This window comes from Dromiciops gliroides, chromosome 2 (assembly GCF_019393635.1).
Source record: "Dromiciops gliroides isolate mDroGli1 chromosome 2, mDroGli1.pri, whole genome shotgun sequence".
Taxonomy (NCBI): Eukaryota; Metazoa; Chordata; class Mammalia; order Microbiotheria; family Microbiotheriidae; genus Dromiciops; species Dromiciops gliroides.
The window spans coordinates 160,439,643-160,460,372 of NC_057862.1; the positions used below are offsets into that span (position 1 = coordinate 160,439,643).

Genomic DNA, 20,730 nt, shown 5'->3' on the forward strand with positions numbered 1-20,730 from the left:
AATTGGGGAATGGCTGGACAAGTTGTGGTATATGAATATGATGGAATACTATTGTGCTGTAAGAAATGATGAGCAGGAGGAGTTCAGAGAAACCTGGAGGGTCTTACGTGAGCTGATGATGAGTGAGATGAGTAGAACCGGAAGAACATTGTACACAGTATCATCAACATTGAGTGTTGACCTACTGTGATGGACTATATTCTTCTCACCAATGCAATGGTACAGAAGAGTTCCAGGGAACTCATGATAGAAGAGGATCTCCAAATCCAAGAAAAAAAAAAAAGAACTGTGGAGTATAGATGCTGATTGAACCATACTACTATTTCTTTTGTTTTGGGTGCTGTTGTTTTTTTTTTCTATTTTGAGGTTTTGCATCACTGCTCTGATTTTTTCTCTTGTAACAGGATTAATGCAGAAATAGGATTAATGTTATTATGTATATATATATATGTATATGTATATAGATATATAGATATATAGATATAACCTATATCAGATTACCTGCTGTCTAGGGGAGGGGGGAGGGAGGGGAGGGAGGGAGAAAAATCTGAAATTGTAAAGCTTGTATAAACAAAAGTTGAGAACTATCTTTACATGTAAAGGAAAAAATAAAATACCTTATATGTAAAAAAAAGAAATAAAGACAGATTTTAATAAAAAAAAAGAATGCTCATCAATTGAGGAATGGCTACACAAGCTGTGGTATATGACTGTGATAGAATATTATTGTGCTATAAGAAACAATAAGCAGGATGATTTCAGAAAAACCTATAAAGACTTACAAGAACTCATACAGAGTGAAGTGAGTAGAACCAGAACATTGTACACAGTAACAGCAATATTGTAAGATAAACAATTGTGAATGACTTAGCTATTCTCAACAATACAGTGATCTAAAATAATTCCAAAGGACTTATGATGAAAAATGCTATCCTCCTCCAGAGAAAGAGCTAATGACATCTGAATACAGACCAAAGCATGCCTGCCTGCATGCATTCTCATATTCTCTCTCTCTGTCTCTCCTTTCCCTTTCTTTCCTTTCTCTTTCTTTCTTTCCTTCTTTCTCTCTTCTTTTTTCTACAAAGTCACTCACATGGAAATGTTTTACATGACTGCACATGTATAACCTGTATCATTTTGCTTATTGTCTCAGAGAGGGAGAGGAATAGAATTTGAAACTCAAAACTTTTTAAAAAAAGAATATTAAAAATTGTTTTACATGTAATTGAGGAAGATTGGGGGGCAGGGAAATGGGGATTAAGTGACTTGCCCAGTGTCACACAGCTAGTAAAGTGTCAAGTGTCTGAATCTGGATTTGAACTCAGTTCCTCCTGAATCCAGGGCTGGTGCTTTATCCACTGCGCCACCTAGCTCCCCCAGGAAAAATATTATTTTTAAAAGATGAGCACATATAAGCTCACCACAGAACAACTCTTATGCTCAGTAAGCTGACCCCTCAGCTGCCAAGTGGTTAAATGCATTCTAGGAAAGTAAGAGAATCCTTAATTTCCAGATATAAAAGTAGAGAGGAAGCAAAAATGTGAAGAAGAGTTAATAATAGAAACATCCTGCACTCTCATTCCAAATTCTTCCATTGTTGCTGTTGTTCAGTTGTTTCAGTTGTGTCTGACTCTTTATAACCCCATTTTGGGCTTTCTTGGGAAAGATACTGGAGTGGTTTGCCATCTTCTTACATAAAGCCATCTAAATAACAGTCAAAGTTTTTTTGGCTGAGGCTCACACTTAATTCCATTACTCACCCTATTGGTGAATAAGCCATAGGAAAGTCAACTAAGATTGACTGATTCCAGGAACCTCCTCCCATCAGCTACTTGACCATTGTCTACTGCTATAACTAGTGACAGAAGGCTCATCCTTATCAGTTTATAAGGGAGGTACAGGGGATCAATACTGGTTCTTTTGGAGGAGGTACAGCCATCTCTTGGCATCTTTTTTAATTATTTTAGTACAAAACTCTGGGTATTGGGAGATCAGAAGACCTGGATTGTATTGCCAACTTTGCCACTATATCACTACACAGCCTCATCAAGTGAGTCAGTTCCCCTCTCTGGGTCTCTGTTCCCTCATCTGCAAACTAAAGGGGTTGGATGGGATGATTATTCCTCAGGTCCTCCAGCTCTAATCATCTGTGGTCCTACATCTCTATAACTGTAGGCACTCTAGCCAGGGGTCATCCCAGCTAAACCCAAACACAAGATGAGGTTCACCTAGACCAGTCATCAGATATCTTATGGCCAGCTTTGTTGTCAGTGTAACTTTGTTTTTCTGCTGCAATTAGGGCCTGTGCCTCATGTTGACATGCGAGTGGTCCCTGGCTTCCTGCAGCAATGATTTTCTAAATGAATTAATGGAAGCAACGTGGGATAGGGAAAAAGCATTGGACTTAGAATATTTTCTGAACTTCAATTTCCTCATCAGTAAAATGGGAATAATATCAGCCTTACCTACCTCTTAGGGTTGCTATGAGGGTTATCAAATGAGATAATAAATAGTAATGGGCTGTGTAAATTATGAAGTGCTGTATTATTATTGATGATTATTATTTTACGAATGACTGTACAGTGGTCTTATTGACTTAGCCATTTCCTCCAAAGACACAGACCTTTGCCTATCCACTGTGTGGGACTCTGGCCCATGCAGTCCCATTAGTTTGCCACAGGAGGTCCCCCCAACACATTGTGGATCTCCTTCCCTTTCTCTTGTCATTATAAGGATAGCAATGTAAACTACGAGCTTGTGTCTTGATTATCCCTTGTTTCTACCATGTGATCAACCCATCTCCTTTTAGGTCATATATGCCTAATGGATAAAGCATCAGCCCTGGATTCAGGAGTACCTGAGCTCAAGTCCGGCCTCAGATACTTGGCACTTAGTAGCTGTGTGACCCTGGGCAAGTCACTTAACCTCCATTGTCCCAAGGGGTGGCTAGGTGGCGCAGTGGATAGAGCACCGGCCCTAGAGTCAGCAGTACCTGAGTTCAAATCCGGCCTCAGACACTTAACACTTACTAGCTGTGTGACCCCAATTGCCTCATTAAAAAAAAAAAAAGATTGAGAACAGAATTCCAACAGCCTGGCATTCCTATCTTTCCTCAAATTTCCTGTGAAGTCCTCTGCCGCCACCACCACCATCAAGTCAGGAACCCAAAAAAGCGAGAGCTCTCCACACAGGCTCTCTTTCCTCCTTCCTGTCTCCTCCCAGAAAATAGGAGGCTCCTCAAGTTGATTGGCCGGTAGCCTTGATAAACAGCACCCATGAGCAAACATCATTTCCTGACACCAAAGAAAAGCCACATGGCCTTGCCCTCTGAGGCATTTTCCTCATGGTGGAGCTTTCCCACAGCAAGTCTCCAGTAGGTGGCATCATTCCAATCATTACAATATTAATGATAATCACAATGGAAGCAGAAAGCCTTTTAACTTGCCATGCTGCTGTACTCTACCATTCACCTCCAAACTGGTACTCCATCTCTTGACCCAGGGCCCTCTAGAGATGATCAATGAGTGCTCAATGTATTTAAATGCCCTCATTATGCCTCACTGCTTTCCACCTCTTGTTCTGGGAACAGTTATCAAATCAACATCAAAACTGGAATGCGGCCATCCTGGGGCATTGTGAACAAGGAGTACAGACCTGTACGTACCTGTAAGTCAATGGAGTCTGAAGCCAAAGAAGAGTTCAAGTCATTAAAACTATCCAAGGCTGAAGACTGTGTTTCAATGTGATTCTGCAGATAGTCTTGCTTAGCATTTGAAACCTGGAACAGGAAGGAAGAGTTATGCAAAACCTACACACTAGAGGATCCTCACCTCAGTTGCCTCAGACATGCTAATCAGGTTCATTGAGATTTCATAGAATGTGGTCAAAGGCAACAAGCAAATGCTCAGAGGAATGGAACTTTGTAGCTTGTATATATCCAATAAAGTCAAAACATAAAGCTTGATGCTCTTCCCAAACAGTGACCAGTTTGTCCAAATATAGGAGATTAGAGAAGATGCACATTGTCCTGGTTTGCTAACTCATTTAGAGGATTGTCTCCCTTTAAGTCAAAAGAATGTTCTCAACTTTGGTCGCTTGCTCCTCCTACATCTGCTTTTAAAGTCCTCCAAGAAAGCTTGAGTGTCTTTTTGTATCCTGATACCTCTACACACTTAGTAACATCACAAACACTGGGCAAAGCCAATGTCCAAGTATGCAAGGTGTGAGTGTGTTGGAACAAAGCCTTTCCTTTAAATTCTACCAAGCACTCAGGATCTGAACTGACATCATTTAGCAAAATAATCTACCTAGTGTTCTCATTAATCTGTGTCCCATTCTCTAAAGGGAGGGGGAAGCCAGCTTACAACTAAAAGAACCTAAGAAGGTCACCAAGACCAGCTAAAGATTTATTTTCTTCGGGGGCCCATCTAAATTATACATATACAATGAAGAGAGATCATAATTGAAGTCCAAAAACAGGCTAATGTCCATAACCGAGAAAGTCAATGAACAAATTCATTAATTACTTTATCAAATATTGATTAACCATATGTAACATGTACCCAGCATCACACTAAATACTGTGATGAATGCAAAAATGAATACATGGTGTCTAACACATAGTAAACCCTTAACAAATGCTTGTTGACCTACTCTTCCCTACTACTATTACTAGTTCTACTGCTACTACTAATGATAATGATAATAATGATAGCATTTACATAATGCTTTAAGGTTTTCAAAGCTCTTTAAAAATATTTTCTTGGGGGCAGCTAGGTGGTACAGTGTATAGAGCACTGGCCCTGGAGTCAGGAGGACCTGAGTTCAAATCCAACCTCTGGCACTTAACACTTACTACCTCTGTGACCCTGGGCAAATCACTTAACCCTCATTACCCTGCAAAAAATAAATAAAAATAAAAATATTTCTCATTTTATCTTCACAACAATACTGAGATGTAGGTGCTATTATTATCCCAATTTTACAGATATTAAAAACTAAGGCAGACAGAGACTAAGTGACTTGCCCCAAGTCACATAGCTAGTAAGTGTCTGAGGCTGGATTTGAGTTCAAATACAGGTTCAAGGCTCTATCCACTATGCCAGTGTTTTTGCTGGCAAGACTAACAGATCTGAAACAACTTAGCAAACAATTTAGGATCATACATAACCATGTACAAAATTGTGTGATACTGATCACAAGTGCTATCAGAATTTAATGAAGGAAAATAATAAATGTTGGAGAAGCTGTGGGAAAATTGGAATACTAATGCATTGTTGGTGGGGTTGTGAACTGATCCAACCATTCTGGAGGGCAATTTGAAACTATGTGCAAAGGGCTATGGGACTATGCATACCCTTTGACCCAGTAATACCACTACTAGGTCTGTATCCCAAAGAGATCATAGAAAAGGGAAAAAGACCCTCATGTACAAAAATATTTATAGCAGCTCTCTTTGTGGTGGCAAAGAATTGGAAATTGAGGGAATGCCCATCAATTGGGGAATGGCTGAACAAGTTGTGGTATATGAATGTAATGGAATACTATTGTGCTGTAAGAAATGATGAGCAGGCAGATTTCAGAAAAACTTGGAAAGATTTAAGTGGACTGATACTGAGTGAAGTGAGCAGAACCAGGAGAACATTGTACATAGTAACAGCAACATTATGTGATGATCAACTCTGACAGACTTGGCTCTTCTCAGCAGTGTAACGATCCAAAACAGTTTCAAAGAACTCATGATATAAAATGTTTTCCACATCCAGAAAAAAGAACTTTGGATTCTGAATGCAGATTGAATCATACTCTTTCTACTTTTAGGCTGGTTTTTTTTTTGAGGTTTTTCCCTTGTGTTTTGATTCTTCTTTCACAATATGACTAATGCAGAAATGTTTCATGTGATTATACATATATAACCTTTATCATATTGCTTTCTGGGGAGGGAAGGGAGGAAGGGAGAAAAATTTGGAACTAAAAATCTTATGAAAACAAATGCTGAAAACCATCTTTACAGGTAACTGTAAAATAATAAAATAATTTTATTATTAAAAAAGAATTTAATGGAGGAAGACCTTTTTATAGACTGGAATAATTGGGGAAAGACTCCCAAAAGATCATGATCTGATATTTAAAGGTGTTTTAGTTCAAATAGGCACAGTAAGAGTGGTGGTGATAGTGGTGATAGTGGTGGTGGTATAGTCAGAAGGAAGTAAAGGTGAACAAAGAAACAGATCATGAAAAAATGTTGAATTTTGCTTGTGTTTCTATTATCATTCATTCTTTTTTTTTTTTTGGTGAGGCAATTGGAGTTAAGTGACTTTCCCAGGGTCACACAACTAGTGTTAAGTGTCTGAGGCTGGATTTGAACACTTAGGTCCTCCTGAATCCAGGGCCAGTGCTTTATCCACTGCTCTACCTAGCTGCCCCCTTGTGTTTCATTCTTAAAGAGGACCATGACATCAGGATTGATGACTTGCAGTGAATTGGATTTAAGTGAGGGAGGGTTGTGCTTTATCTACTGCTCCATCTAGCTGCCCCTTGTGATTCTATTATCAATCAAATCATCTATTTGTTCACACTAAAGTCTTTTGCCCTTATCACAGGGATTTAGTAGCTATGAGCTCAGATTACATAGGTATGTTAAAATTTCACTATCCAGTTTTCCAAAATATTTATATATCAACAACTTTCACTGAGATATAGAATGGTATATGCTTGTGGTTCTTCCTTACTTGGCTTCAGTCAGACACAGAGGTAAGCCCCAGGTTAAGAAAAGCAAATATTTAAAATTTAGGCCTTAAAAAAGCAATAAATTATTATGATTCTTGCTTCAAAAAGATTAATTGAACATTTTCTATAAATAACTTCCTCTAGCATATTTTAAAACATGTTTCAATTCACAAATATTGATAGCCCCAAAACTTTTCTGACACATATCTTTGCTTAAAATGAAGCCTGTACACACGTGCATGTGTGCACACATACAAACACATACCTTTTCTGTGAAAATTATTTACATTCTGATCCTCACTCCACATTTCCAAATGAATGAGACCATTACTTACTCTCAATTCTTTGGTAAGGAGTTGAATTTTCTGCCTCATTTCATCATAGTTCCCGTATATTTGTTTTCTGACTTTTTCCAATGTTGCTCTCACCTGCAAGTTGCAACAGAGATGCTAACTGAAAACCATGCAAATATTTTAAGAAAGCACAATGACAGGCAGCCTCGAGAAAAGACATTCCAAAGGAAAAGACAACCTGGAAAGGAAGCCTGGAAAACCTTACATGTAACCTGGTAATATATTTTAGGTATTTTCATTCCATCAGCCCCACTTATTCTTGCTCTTTTGAAAAGGAGAATCATGCACTGCCAAAGTCTATTATCTTGTCTATGACAACAAGTTATAAGAAACTGAGGACAAAAGCATAGCATTCCATTTGAGGGAAAAGAAATATCTTTCTTTCACAGTTAGGATACTATGGCAGCCCTTAATATCTCCCTTGTCCCAACTGGTTTATTTAGGGGGAGAGTTAGGCAGGGAGTAAAAAGTATTTGTTGACTTTGAAAGACTTAGAAAACTCTGATCATCACAATGACCAACTTCAATTCCAGAGGGCTCATGATGAAAGAGGCTGCCCACCTCCTTATAGAGATGTGATGGAGTGGAAATTGATAGAATCTTTTTAGATGTGGCCAATGCAGGTATTTGTTTTGCTTGAGTAAATATGTCTGTAACAGGCGCTTTGTTTTTTCTTGCTTTCTCAGTTAGGAAGGCGAGAGAACTGGGAGGAAAATAAGGCAGATCTTCCTTTTGAAAAAAATATTTTTAAGTGATTTTTGGAGGCTCACAAGGCAGTGGAATATGTTATCAACCCTCACTCTCATTTCAGAATGACTAATCAAGAGGTTAGTCAACACTGACTTTGAACCGTGAATATGAACTTAGGTGTATAGACAGAATGTTATCAGTTCTGATAAGAAAACTAATTTTGACTCACTATGACATGGAAGATCATAATGAACTAGTACACTTTGATGTTGGCAATTCTGAATCAATATTGTCTGCTGTGCTTGGCTTCAGACAATCAATGGTTTCCCTGAGATTTCTGACTTGATTTTCATCTCTTTCATATTGCTCTGAATATTTGGAAAGAAATTCTGAGATACTTAGGTGGATTGAATAATCAAAAGTAATGTTTCTTCTGAAAAAAAATCCAGTGTTTGAAACTCCTTTTATGAGCTCTATAATAACATCAGTGGGTGCATAAAATATGCAGTGCATTAAAGCCTGCAAAGTACTTTGTACACATCTCATCTGATCCTCACAAGAGGTAAGTGCTATTATTATCTACATTTTATGGATGAGGAAATTATTCAGATTGAGAAGTTAAGTGACTTGCCTAGGAGGCAAAGCATGTCTAACTTTCCCCCAGTAACAAACAAAAAATACAGCTACATATGGTCAAGAGCTCAAGAAGAGAGTAAACAAATGCATCCTCCTCAAAAAAGATTTTTTTTAAAAGATTTTAAAAAAAAGACAAATCAAAGTAGTTTCTGTTTCCTACTTGTTACCAATCTAGTGTTGACTATGAAATCATATACGTCCTAGACACAGTTTAAGTTATATTTAGTGAAAGAAAACACTCCAAGTAAACCCAAAGAAAGGAATGGCATCCCTTGGTTCATTATCTCTCAGGGCTGTTCAACATAATAGGAGAAACCTCTTCAGACAATTCCTTAAGTAAAATGTCTCACCTTGATCCCACCAAAGGTAACCACTATGCCATGAGAACCATTATGCTTTGGCCATGACAATAACACTAAGACTTAGAGAACGTTCTAGAACAAAAAGTACTGATAATGTTCTTAAATGACATATTATAATCAGTGGTCTCCACAAAAGAACAAGAGCCAGGGGTAAAAAAAATCTTTAAAGTATCTTACATCCTTGATGTAGTTCATTTCTTCTTTCAGCTGGTTAGTGGACCAACCATACACCACCATTTCTTTCTGTTGGTTTTGGTCAGATCTTCGAACCACACCATAAACCACACCTTGGGGGAGTTTCTTGGTTGATTCTCCATTGATTAAATCAGGATGCTACAAAAAGGAAAAAGGCAAATAGTAAAAATGCTATGGGCATTTTATGGGCATAATTTGTAAAAGTACAAAAAGCAAATAGTGGAAAAAAGTAAAATAGGTAAAAAGCGAAATTGCAGAAAAACATTCATTCTTATTCCTATCCTTCCCTGCCATTTGCCCTTCAAAACAAAACAAAACCTCAATCCAAATCACATATACTTCTTGTTATTTTTGAGTCATTTCAGTCATGTCTAACTCTGTGACTCCATTTGGGGTTTTCTTGGCAAAGATACTGGAGTGATTTGCCATGTCCTTTTCCAGCTCATTTTACAGATGAGGAAACTGAGGCAAATCTGATTAAGTGACTTCCCCAGGGTCACACAGCTTATAAGTATCTGAGACCAGATTTGAACTCAGGAAGATGAGTCTTCCCGACTATGGGTCCAGTGCTCTATCCATTGCACCACCTAGCTGCCCTCACATATACTATTCTCAATCAAACCAACCTCTCTCCTATTGCACTCACTGAAGATACAGATTTATATATAGCATCAAAGATTTCGAGCCAGAGAGATCCTTAGAAGCCACCAATTCCAATTACTTCATTTTAGAAATGAGGAAACATAAGCACAGAAAGGTTAACATGACTTACCCTAGGTCACAAAGCTACTAAGTATCTGAGATAGGATATGAACCCAGGTCTTCCTGATTCCAAGTTTGGTGACCTATCTACAATACTCTATTGTCCCTTCTTTAATTGCTCTGCATGACTATGTCAAGGCCTCTTATCTCAATTCTACAGTAGTGTAATCCTTACTGTCCCCATAAATCTCCTAATTATGACATCTACTCAGGATCCAGTCAAGTGCAACTAGCTGTCCTCCTAACACCATCTGAATGACCAAAGTGCTTAAAGGGTTGTGTTTGCTTGATTTGCTTTGTACAATCTCAGAGATCCACTGAATATGAAACACAATGTGCCAAACATTCTGACAGGTCCTATAACAGATACAAACAAAGGGTAAGACAATAACAAGGTCAGATTTTGAGCTGGTAGAGCCTTGAACTATCTAGTCCAACCCACCCCACCCCCATTTCACAGATATGGAAGCTGAGGTCCAGAGGAGGGATATGACTTGCCTACCAAGGCCACAGAATTCCTTATATTCAAGAAATTTACCATCAATTTGAATATGACAAGGCTGACAAACATGAAATAATTAGCAAACTATCCCCAAATAAGCATTCTAAGAAGGCATCATTTTTTCAGAAGTATAATACTGCGGATATAATATCTCCATACAATAGCAGACTTTTTTGATATGTTATTTAGTTTTCCTGAACTGGTTTCTCTCTTTTTATTCTTTGTTATAAGGAATGATTTTCTAGGAAGGAGAGGGATACATTGGGAAATATAGGTGATATACAAACAAAGACCACAGCAAGACAGTTTTTAAGGCAGGATTTGAACCTAGGTCTTCTTATTCCAAATCCAACGCCCAATAATATTATCAGTGATTTATCCCTTATAGGATCAAAGATCTGAGTGTAAGATTTAGTAGAGAAAGCTTTCAAAAACCATAGATGACAAAATTGTCTATTTAATATTTTTCCATTTTGGCACCACTAACATGAATGAACATTTTACATTAAATTCTATAACTTTGATTTTTAAATATCTTGGAATCATGTTCTTCCTACCACACATTTTAATTAAAATAATTTAAATTGATTTTTCAAAATTGTCAACTTTAAAAATTTTTTTAAATTTCTTCTCCTCCTTCCCCTTCCCTTATTAGAAATATACAAGAACAAGAATATAAGTATCAAGGGAGGTTTCTGGTGGCATGTTCCAGGGAATTTGTTCTTGCTCCTATGAAATTTAATATTTTTATTAATTTCAGGCATATATAGCATTCTTATCAAATTTGCTAATGTCATAAGAATTGGAGGGATAGCTAATATGGGTAATAGGATACAAAAATTATTTCAATAGGCTACAATGATAGGTTGAATCTAATAAGAGAAAATCTAACAGAGAAATGTGTGGTCCTATTATTTAAATTTTTAAAATTCAACATCACAAATACAGGATAGGGAAAGTGTTCATTGATGACAATTTATGTGAAAAATACCTAGGAGTTTCAGTTGTCTGCAAGTTCACCATGGGTCAATATGGCAGCAAAAAAAAAAAACACAAACCATTAATAAAGTCAAAATGTCCAGAATTAGAGTTATTAGAGTCCAGTTATCCTGGTCCCGGGTCAGATCCTGCCTTAAGAATTATGTATAACACTTTAGGAAGGACACAGACAGACTAAAGGATATCCAGTGAAAATGACAAGGATGGAAGGGTAATTAGAGACAGTCATATGATAACTATTTGAATAACTAGGGTCTTTCAACATGGAGAAGGCTTATTGGGAAAGAATATTTGAAGAGCTGCCAAAAAGAAGGGTAGACTTATTCTGGACAAAGACCCCCCGAAGGCAAAACTGGTAGCAAAACTAGGAGACATTTTGGTTTACTGTAAGGGGGGAAAACCTATTAATAGTGGTATAAGCTATCTTGGGAGGTAGTTAGTTTCACATTACCCAAATTCCTCATACCAAAGTTGAGTGGTCACTTCTCAGGGATTTCTGAGGGAATTTCTATTCAAGTTTCTCTTGAATTAAGTGGCCCGAGATTTCTTCCAACTTTTGGTAGATTTCAAAATCCAAATGACTTCAGAATCTCTGGTAGAGATTCTCCCCTCACCACCATTTAAAAAACTTGAATGCCTAGTATATTGAAAGTAGTAGCCTCACTGCCACTTTGTGTCATACTAGCAGATTCATATTAGTAATTATTATAAAAACATAGGCCCCAAACATTTATTAATTTCTGATCATGTGGAATTTTGTTGACAAAAGTTTGCATGTCCTTGGAATAAGGGTTTAACACAAGTAGTTTGTATTTTCATGAAACCCATCTACTATTTAATCTTATAGATTTATCATTTTCTTTTAAAAATGTTTTATTTTTGTCCTAGGGGCAGCTAGGTGGTATAAGCACTGGCCCTGAAGTAGGGAGGACCTGAGTTCAAATCTCACCTCAGACACTTATTAGTTGTGTGACCCTGGGCAAGTCACTTAACCCCAATTGCCTTAAATATCCAGGGCCACGTCCAGTTGTCTTGATATATATCTTTCCATTGGACCCAGATGCCTCTGGAGGAGACAATGAGGCTGGTGGCTTTGCACAGCCCTCCCTCACTTAAATCCAATTCACTGAAAGTCATCACACTGATGTCAGGGTCCTCTTTAAGAATGAAGGACAAGGGGGAAGCTAGGTAGCGCAGTGGATAAAGCACTGGCCCTGCATTCAGGAGGACCCGAGTTCAAATCCAGCCTCAGACACTTGAAACTCACTAGCTGTGTGACTCTGGGCAAGTCCCTTAACCCCCACTGGCTCACAAAAAAAAAAAAAAAAAGAATGAAGGACCAAAACAAAAATAAATAAAATAAAATAAAAAATTTTAAAAGCTCAATGAAAAAAAAGAATGAAGGACAAACAACAATAATTTTGAATTATGCTTTTATATCAAGATTATTTCCTGATATACCCCCAAATGGAACTATGCCTCTGGATTCTCCAGTGGAACTCTCCCTTGTAACAAAGAAATACAATTAAACAAAACCCAATTCACCAAGTGATCACATCTGACAACATTTAGCATTCTGCCCTTATAGTCCCCCCCCCCCAACTCTTTCCCTAGAGTAGGAAAGTGAGTTTCTGCATCTGTTCTTCAATACCAACATAAATCATTGCAATTAAACCAAATTGACTTGCCTCTGACCTTGGGACATGCTTCTATGGATACCTGAACCTCATATTCTTATTCTTATATATTTTAATAGGAAAAAAGGAAATCAATAATTCTTTTTTTAAAAATCATAATATGGAAAAATTGACTTTTGTTATTTTAATTCAACATGAGGTATTTGGTGAGTTCTTAGCACAGTGCCTGGTATATAGTAGGTGCTTAATAAATGTTTGTTACTTTCCCCCTTTTTAGTGTTCATTTACATTCTTATAGTTGTTTATATTGTTTTAGGATATTGTTTTCTTCACTCTGCATTGATTCATGTAAGTTTTCTCAAATCTGTCCATTTATGACACAAAAGTATTCCATTATATCCACACATGACAAATTATTTATCTATTTCTGAAGCAAATGGAACCAACTTTTTTCCAATTTTGTACAACTACATGAAGGATTTTTATAAATATTTTGGTGTGTATAGGATCTTTCCTTCTGTTTTTATCTCCTTGGGGGATATGCCCAGTGAGATTGCTAGGTCAAAAGGTTCAGTGATTTTTCTTTGCAGAATTCCAAGTTGCCATCCAGAATAACTGAACCAAAATTCACAGTTACTCTGAGAGTCTTAGCATATTTGTTTCCTACAGGCCCTCCACCATTAACTTGTTCCAACTTTTATACTTGTTGCTAAATGCTTCTTAAATTGGGCTAAATTTTCACATCTTTGCACTTTTCATAGGTGTAAGGTAAAACCTGCTTTAATTTGACTTTCTCTTATTAGTGACTTGGTGCATTTTTAAATCTGGTTGTTGACAGTTTTCAAAACAATAAACACACATCCTTTGAGCTATAGGGGAAACTGGTTGATTTTCCATCCTACAGAGTATCTGTGGAATCTAGTGATTAAGAAATAGACATTCCCAAATGACAACACATAATTAGGAAGAGGAAAAAACTAAAATGGAACTCCCAATGAAATTTCACATTCCAGGAAATGAAAAGCAGTTCTTTCGGTCACATACCCCACCTAGTTCCTGAAAAACAAGCTTGATGGCACAAACTTCTGACCAACTTAATTTCTATTAAGCAAAGGCATTTTATGATCTATTGATTTGCATACATTTACAGTAAGACCAGCACAAGAGAAGCTTCTCTGCAGCAAGTAGAAACTAATTCCTTTTTTGCTTCAATAAGACTGCCCCCAAATGTGAGAAATTAAAATGTATAAACAAACCAGACATACCCCTAGATTAGAAGTTCTTAACCTGGAGTCTATAAACTTAAAAAAAATGTTTATAAGTATTTCAATATAGTGTATTTCCTTTATAATCTCATGTTTTATTTTATGCATTTAAAAACATTATTCTCATAAGGGGTTTCATCATAGGTTTCCTGGCTTCCCTGACACAGCTTCCTGGTCATATAAAGGCATAAAAGTCCCAGCTACTTAGAAACTAGACCCTTGGTTGGGACTTGGTGGGTTTCTGAATCTCACTTCAGTTGCCTTACCCTACCTTGTTGACCAGACTCAGTTTTTACATGGAAATGGGGGGTGGGAGAAGAGAAGGTGATATCCAGAGAATTCAAGCACCACTGTGTATCCTTATTGTATATCCTGCTCAGTTATAGCAAATTAAATCTCCTTTTGTTAATTTTTCAATTACTTACGAGTGACTTATTTTGTCCCAAAATCAAACCTGAACAAAGGGCATGCTGCCATTAGAGCTATATTTCTAACACCTCACATTTCTTTATTTACACATATATATTATATCCCCCCAGTAGAATGTAAGACTTTTATGGGGACAGAGGGGTTTTTGTCTTTCTATCCCCAGCACATAGCACAGTGCCTTAATAAATGTGTATTGAATTGTCTGTTTCAAAGGCTCTTAGGACTAAGGCATAAATGGCTAACACCTACCACAATCAATGAATAGCCAGAGAGGAAAAAGACCAAAACAAAATATTTTTTTATATTGCAAAGTAAGAATGAGTCACCTGTTGCCTCACAACATCCCTGTGAGTTATATCACGGAAGCATTAGCATCCTCATTTTACAAACCGGACAACTGAGGCTCAGAGTAATTATTCCACAGTCACATAGCTACCTAGTAGTACAGCCTAAATTCAAACCCCAGTCTTATGGCGGCTGGGTGGTGCAGTGGATAGAGCCCTGAACTTGGAATCAGGAAAATTTCAGTTCAAAACCAGCAACAGGACCCAGGCAAGTCACATAACCTCTGTCTGCCTCAGTTTCTCATCTGTGAAAGAAGAATAACAATAGCACCTACCAACAAAGATTGATGTGAGGATTAAAAGAGATAATATTTGTAAAACATTTTGCAAACCTCGAAGTGTTGTGTAGATGTTATTTTTATTTTTATTATTTTTTACTATGGTTTTGTTATTATTATTATTATTCTCCCAATCCAATGTCTCTTCAACCACACCACAATGACTCTTCACTCTACATAGTAGCTAAGGACCATCTTTATATTTCCCAAAATTTCAATATATCCATGAAGCATCTAATGATACTGAGACAAATACTCTGAAAATGAGAGTTATAATAAATATGAGTGATAAAAATGTGTGGTTTTCCACAGTAAAGAAGGAGAAGGAACCAGGAGGGCATAAATGAATTCCATTAACCCTGAACAAAATGTGCTCAAATCAACACCAGCTTTGTACAGTAAAAACTCTCTAAAGAAGTTAGCAATTAAAGTTATCCCATGCCATCTATCTAAATTTTAAGTCCTACCAATAGGCTCATAATTTTCAATTTCCTGCCTAACACATTTTCCCTTTAAGAAGTGTTTAGTAGCACACGTTTTTAAAAAAGACCTTTAAAATGTTCCACAAAAGGAATTAGGAGGGTTATAGGAAAGCTGCCCAAAGTTGAACTCTAAATTCCTAATTTTATATTTTATAGAGCAGTCTCTGCCTTCATTAAAGAGGCCCGAGTTATACCCTAGTGCCTATTCTAGCAACTCTGTACTTGTCTACTTACTGGTCTATCTCATGGATGTAAAATACCCTTAATATATGAAGTACTAAACAAAAGCTTTGGTTGAATGTTAACTTGTTTGTGACACCTATCGAGACAGTATGCCTCCAATCTAGATGGCTCCTTCAGGAAAGTTCAGTCAGAAATCCTGTCCAAGAACAACCTCTATGACACCTTTGTTTTATAATGTTCCATCCTGGCATTCCTTGAGCTACAAGGCTACTTGGACAAACTCCCAAAAAGCTATGTGTATACAGATAGTGGCCATTCGTAGGAAGGAGCAGGGTCTAGGAAATGTTTTGGAACCTCTCACCTATCTCTATGCTGTGAACAATATGTCTGCAAAGTCAGTTTTGGCGTTAGTCAGAATCTTCTCTCCCTATTTCCCTCCCTTTTCTCTTAAGCAGGAGCATGGAATAGTACAAAAAAATTAATCTGGGGACAAAGTTCATGAGTTCAAATCAAGTTCTTCTACTTATGAACTGTGTGGGCAAGTCATTTAATATATCTGAACCTAAGGGTCTCAGTTTCCTCATCTGTAAAAAAATGAAAAGGTTGAACTAGATGACCTCTAAGATCCCTATTCCAGCTTCAGGGCTCTGTTGAGCTTATCAACTCTCAACCAATTATGTAACATTCAAATATCTCAAAATGGAGATCTGGTAGCAGATATAACATCTTGCCTCTCCACCAATCATTCCCTAAAATCTCTAGCAAGAAAGGAAAATTGACAAAATATCACAAACACACATCAGAGATGGAATTTTCCCCATATGTGAAGAGAATCAAGTCTAGGCAATTATTTTTATGAAAGTATCTCTCCCAAGCTGATTCAGTCTGCAGACCTGAAAAAAGATTCAGATGTCCTAGAGGTACCTTTAGCATCCAGTGTTTCAAGTCCATTTGGCTTTTGATGACAAAAAAAAAACCTTTTCATAAATCTTGTTAGAATATGTAAGCTTTATGCACAGGCTGTCTTCTACTTCTCATGGGTATGACTACTGGCTTACCACCAAATTAGCCATCTAGAGAGCATCTGCTACTGGAAAGTGCTTAGGAGAGCTTGATTAGGCCTGGTTTATATACAAGGCCCTTATGAAATCCCTACTCTAACTCATCACTCCCTTCTTAAACTAAATTCTTATTCAGATGCTGCTCATGTTATAGAGTCAACCCTAAGTTTTTAATGGCTATACCAACAAAAACATCATCTGGCAGATTTTATCAAGTTGAAGAGTTCTGTTTATAGACCCAGAAATGGCTTCCCATCTGTCAACTAGAGACCCATCTAGCTAAGTACAGAAAAGCACATGAGCAGAAAGTTAGCCACCTTCACTAGAAGGTATTAAACTCTCTCCCTACAGCAACTGATGGTCAGCATGGTATAGTGGATGGGGCACTGATCTTGCATTAAGGAAGACCTGGGTTTATTTCCTTCCTTAGATACCTACCAGCTACTTAGACACCATAAGCAAATCTATTATCTTAACCTCTGTGCCTCAGTTTTCTCATCTGTAAGAATAAGGTACTTAGATTCTGTAAAGTAACTTGGTATTATGCAAAGGCAGTGACTAAATTATCCATATCTTTTCATCTAGCCATTCCACTGGAAGGCATTTATGCAAAGAGGCCTATGACCAAAAAAGAAGTTTCTCTCTATACACTAAAATGTGTATGGCAGACTTTATGTAGTAGCAAAGAACTAGAAATAAGGTAAAAGTCCATTGGCTGGGGAATGGCTAAACAAATTGTGGTATAAAAGCATAACTGAATATTACTATTCTGTAATAAATGATGAAGAGAAGCATGGGAAAACTTACATGAACTGATATACAGTTAAGTAAGCAGAATTAGGAAAACAGTATACATGATGACAGCACTATAAATGAAGAAAATAATCCAAAAAATCAAAACTGAATGTTATGGAATTCCAGTGACCAAGCTTGGCCCTAAAGAAAATATACGGGGAAGGAATTTCCCTCTGCTCCTTTACAGAAGTATGGGACAACGGCTATGGACAATAGCATGTGACATCAAACTTTCTTGATATATTAGTTAGTTTTGCTGAAATGTTTTATTTTATTTTTCCTCTTTTTATTCTTTATTATAAAGGTTGGCTCCATGGTAAGGTGAATAGGGAGTGAAATATAGATGATATAAACATAAATTATATCAATAAAATTATTTTAAAATGTTTTAAAAGGAGGGAATGCTGGTCTCAATGGTCTCTAAACTTTCTTCCATCTTGAAATTATGGTCCTATAAATGAACCTAGGAAAGAAATGCAATCTAGATAGATGTACACAGACCATCCTAGAGAAAGTACACACATCAACAAAGTTGCAGTTCTCTTTTGAAGCAGAGGTTAAAAGTATCATTACCTTATCTCATAAAAGTCATTCCAGGAGAATGTAAGTCCCTTATGGGCAGGAACAGATTCCATTTTTTATCTTTGAATCCACAGTCCTGGCCAATGTGCTTGACATATACAGAAAGTCCTAATGAAATGTTTGGTGGATTGGATTGGATCGAACTGACCTAAACTGAATAGATCAGTATAGATCAGAGTAGGGGTCAGGCACTTTGCGTTCTAGTCTAGGTTCTGCTACTATAACTGCATGACCTTAAAGAAATCACTTGGCTTCTCTCAATCTTACTTGTAAAATTACATTGAAATAGGAGAGCACCAAGATCTCTTCCAGCACTGACTATATAAACATGAGTTGATAGTGGGAGGCTGTAGTAACTCACTGCAGAAAAGCATAGGACTTAATGCTGGGTTAGTTTCCCTCACCCTGACCAGAATGCCCCCCCACCCCAAAGACTGTGCTGCATACTTTGAGAATTGCTATGTATTGAATGTTATAGTACATCACATGTATCTTGTACACAAAGCATCTGGTCTTCAAGAATGTGCTCTGACCTGTTGTCAGTGTTAGCAAATGACTAGTTTCAGGTCATTATTCACACTTGACACTGTTTTGTCTCCTGTGCCTATGATGAATGTCACAGGAAAGGAGGTATTTCATAGCTCCCAAAGCAGATTATGTAAGTCTAGGCATAAAGAGGCATCTCTGTTACCTTAGAGAAATAAACAAGGCATACTTGGTGTATTGGTAAGAACCTATGATGTGGATTTAAAGGATCATGTGCTCATAGACTTAGAGCTGGAAGGGACCTTGTTGTTGTTCAGTCATTTTCAATCATGTCCTACTCTTTACTACCCTATATGGGGTTTTCTTGGCAAAGATGCTGGAATGGTTTACCATTTCCTTCTCTAGCTCATTTTACAGATGAGGAAAGGAGGCAAACAGGGTTATACGACTTGCTCAGGGTCATACAACTAGTAAGTATCTGAGGCTGGATTTGAACTTTGGTATTCCTGACTCCAGGCCCAGCTCTCTAGCCACTGAGCCATGTAAGGACCTTAGACGTCATCTAAATCAATATCCTTATTTTACAGATGAGGAAAATCAGACTAAGAGAAATTAAGAGACTTACCCAAGGTCAAATCAGTAGTAAGTGGAAGGCCTGGGATTTGAACCAGGGTCTTTTGACTCCACATGCAATGTCTTTCCCACTATACCACACTGTCTCCCAAATCTCAGTTTTGTTCATTATTTATCAAGGACCCACTATGTGACAGGCACTGCACTAAGCAACTTCACATTGCTTTGTATGTGGCAAGCACTTAATAAATTTTCTTAATTTATTCACTCACTCATTCACAGGTGTGTATGTATATATATATATGTATATATATATATATATATATAAACTAAATAGTTACTACATCTCCTCCCTTGCATTTATTTTATTAGCTCATTCTATTGAACCAGCCCACTCAGCTACAACATCAAAACCAGATGATGACAGCCACAACTGTTTACTTGGTAACAACCTATGATGTTAAATAAATAGCAACGTCAAAGTCAGGAGGGCAGAAAGCTCTGATTCATCCATTACTGTTAAAGCAAAGAGAAATACTGTCTAAAATACCACTGGTTATGACTTCCTCCTTCTAGGCTTTTTACTATTGAATGAAAGTCCCACCCTTTCCATGCTCTCTTACTTTTTGAGTTTCCAGTGACAATCATCATTCCCTACACACTACACACACACACACACACACACACACACACACACACACACACACACACACACACACACACACTTTCAAACTTGGCTCTAAACATGGCATTAAAAAAACAAAAGATGGCATTAAAATGGCCAGTTAATGAGTCATTTGCATGACTGGGCACAATTTAGAAAATATTGTGCAAGCAAGCTAAAATAATACTAAACATTGACTGAGCACTTTAGATACCAAGTAAGGCATGGAAGATACCAAGTAAGCTGGCAGAGCTTAGGAATATCACTGAGTATGATTCCCAGTTGAGTGCCTTATCCATTAGCCACCCAGCTGAAGAGATACTTGTCCTGGACTGAGTAAGCTACAATTACTTTTGTTTATGAGCAGCTCACTGTCATATTGTGAGTAACTCACTGTGGATAATAAATTGCTAACTTGCTAACCTTCCCTCCAAAGCAGATGCCACATAGGCAGAGAAGGAGGAGACAAGGGAAAGGGAGATGTCAAAACAAGATGGGAAGTCTGAATTGTGTACATAGATAGTGTGCATGGAGAAAGAGTAGAGGAGGGTGGAGAAAGGAAAATCACCAGGATGCACACAGCAGAAAACTGTATCAACAGAGCTCATAGCCTATAAAGAGTAAAATCAATAAAGGTTTGCAGCTGGTGATCTGACTAGCTACATGACTCCTTACTAATAATGTAAATTATTTGTGGTGGTCTCCTTTAGAAGAAGACTTTCA

The 20,730-nt window shown here is 37.4% G+C and overlaps 1 protein-coding gene across 1 annotated transcript in view; it reads right to left on the reverse strand.

Moving 5' to 3' along the window:
* LOC122738059 (myocardial zonula adherens protein) overlaps positions 1 to 20,730 on the reverse strand; it is a 101,345-nt gene that overhangs the window by 63,009 nt on the left and 17,606 nt on the right. Inside the window, exons 3-5 of the mRNA XM_043980106.1 lie at positions 8,948 to 9,103; positions 7,065 to 7,157; positions 3,665 to 3,778 (exon numbers count right to left, since the gene is read on the reverse strand). Coding sequence (XP_043836041.1) covers positions 3,665 to 3,778; positions 7,065 to 7,157; positions 8,948 to 9,103 — 363 coding nt within the window. The remainder of the gene's footprint in view (positions 1 to 3,664; positions 3,779 to 7,064; positions 7,158 to 8,947; positions 9,104 to 20,730) is intronic.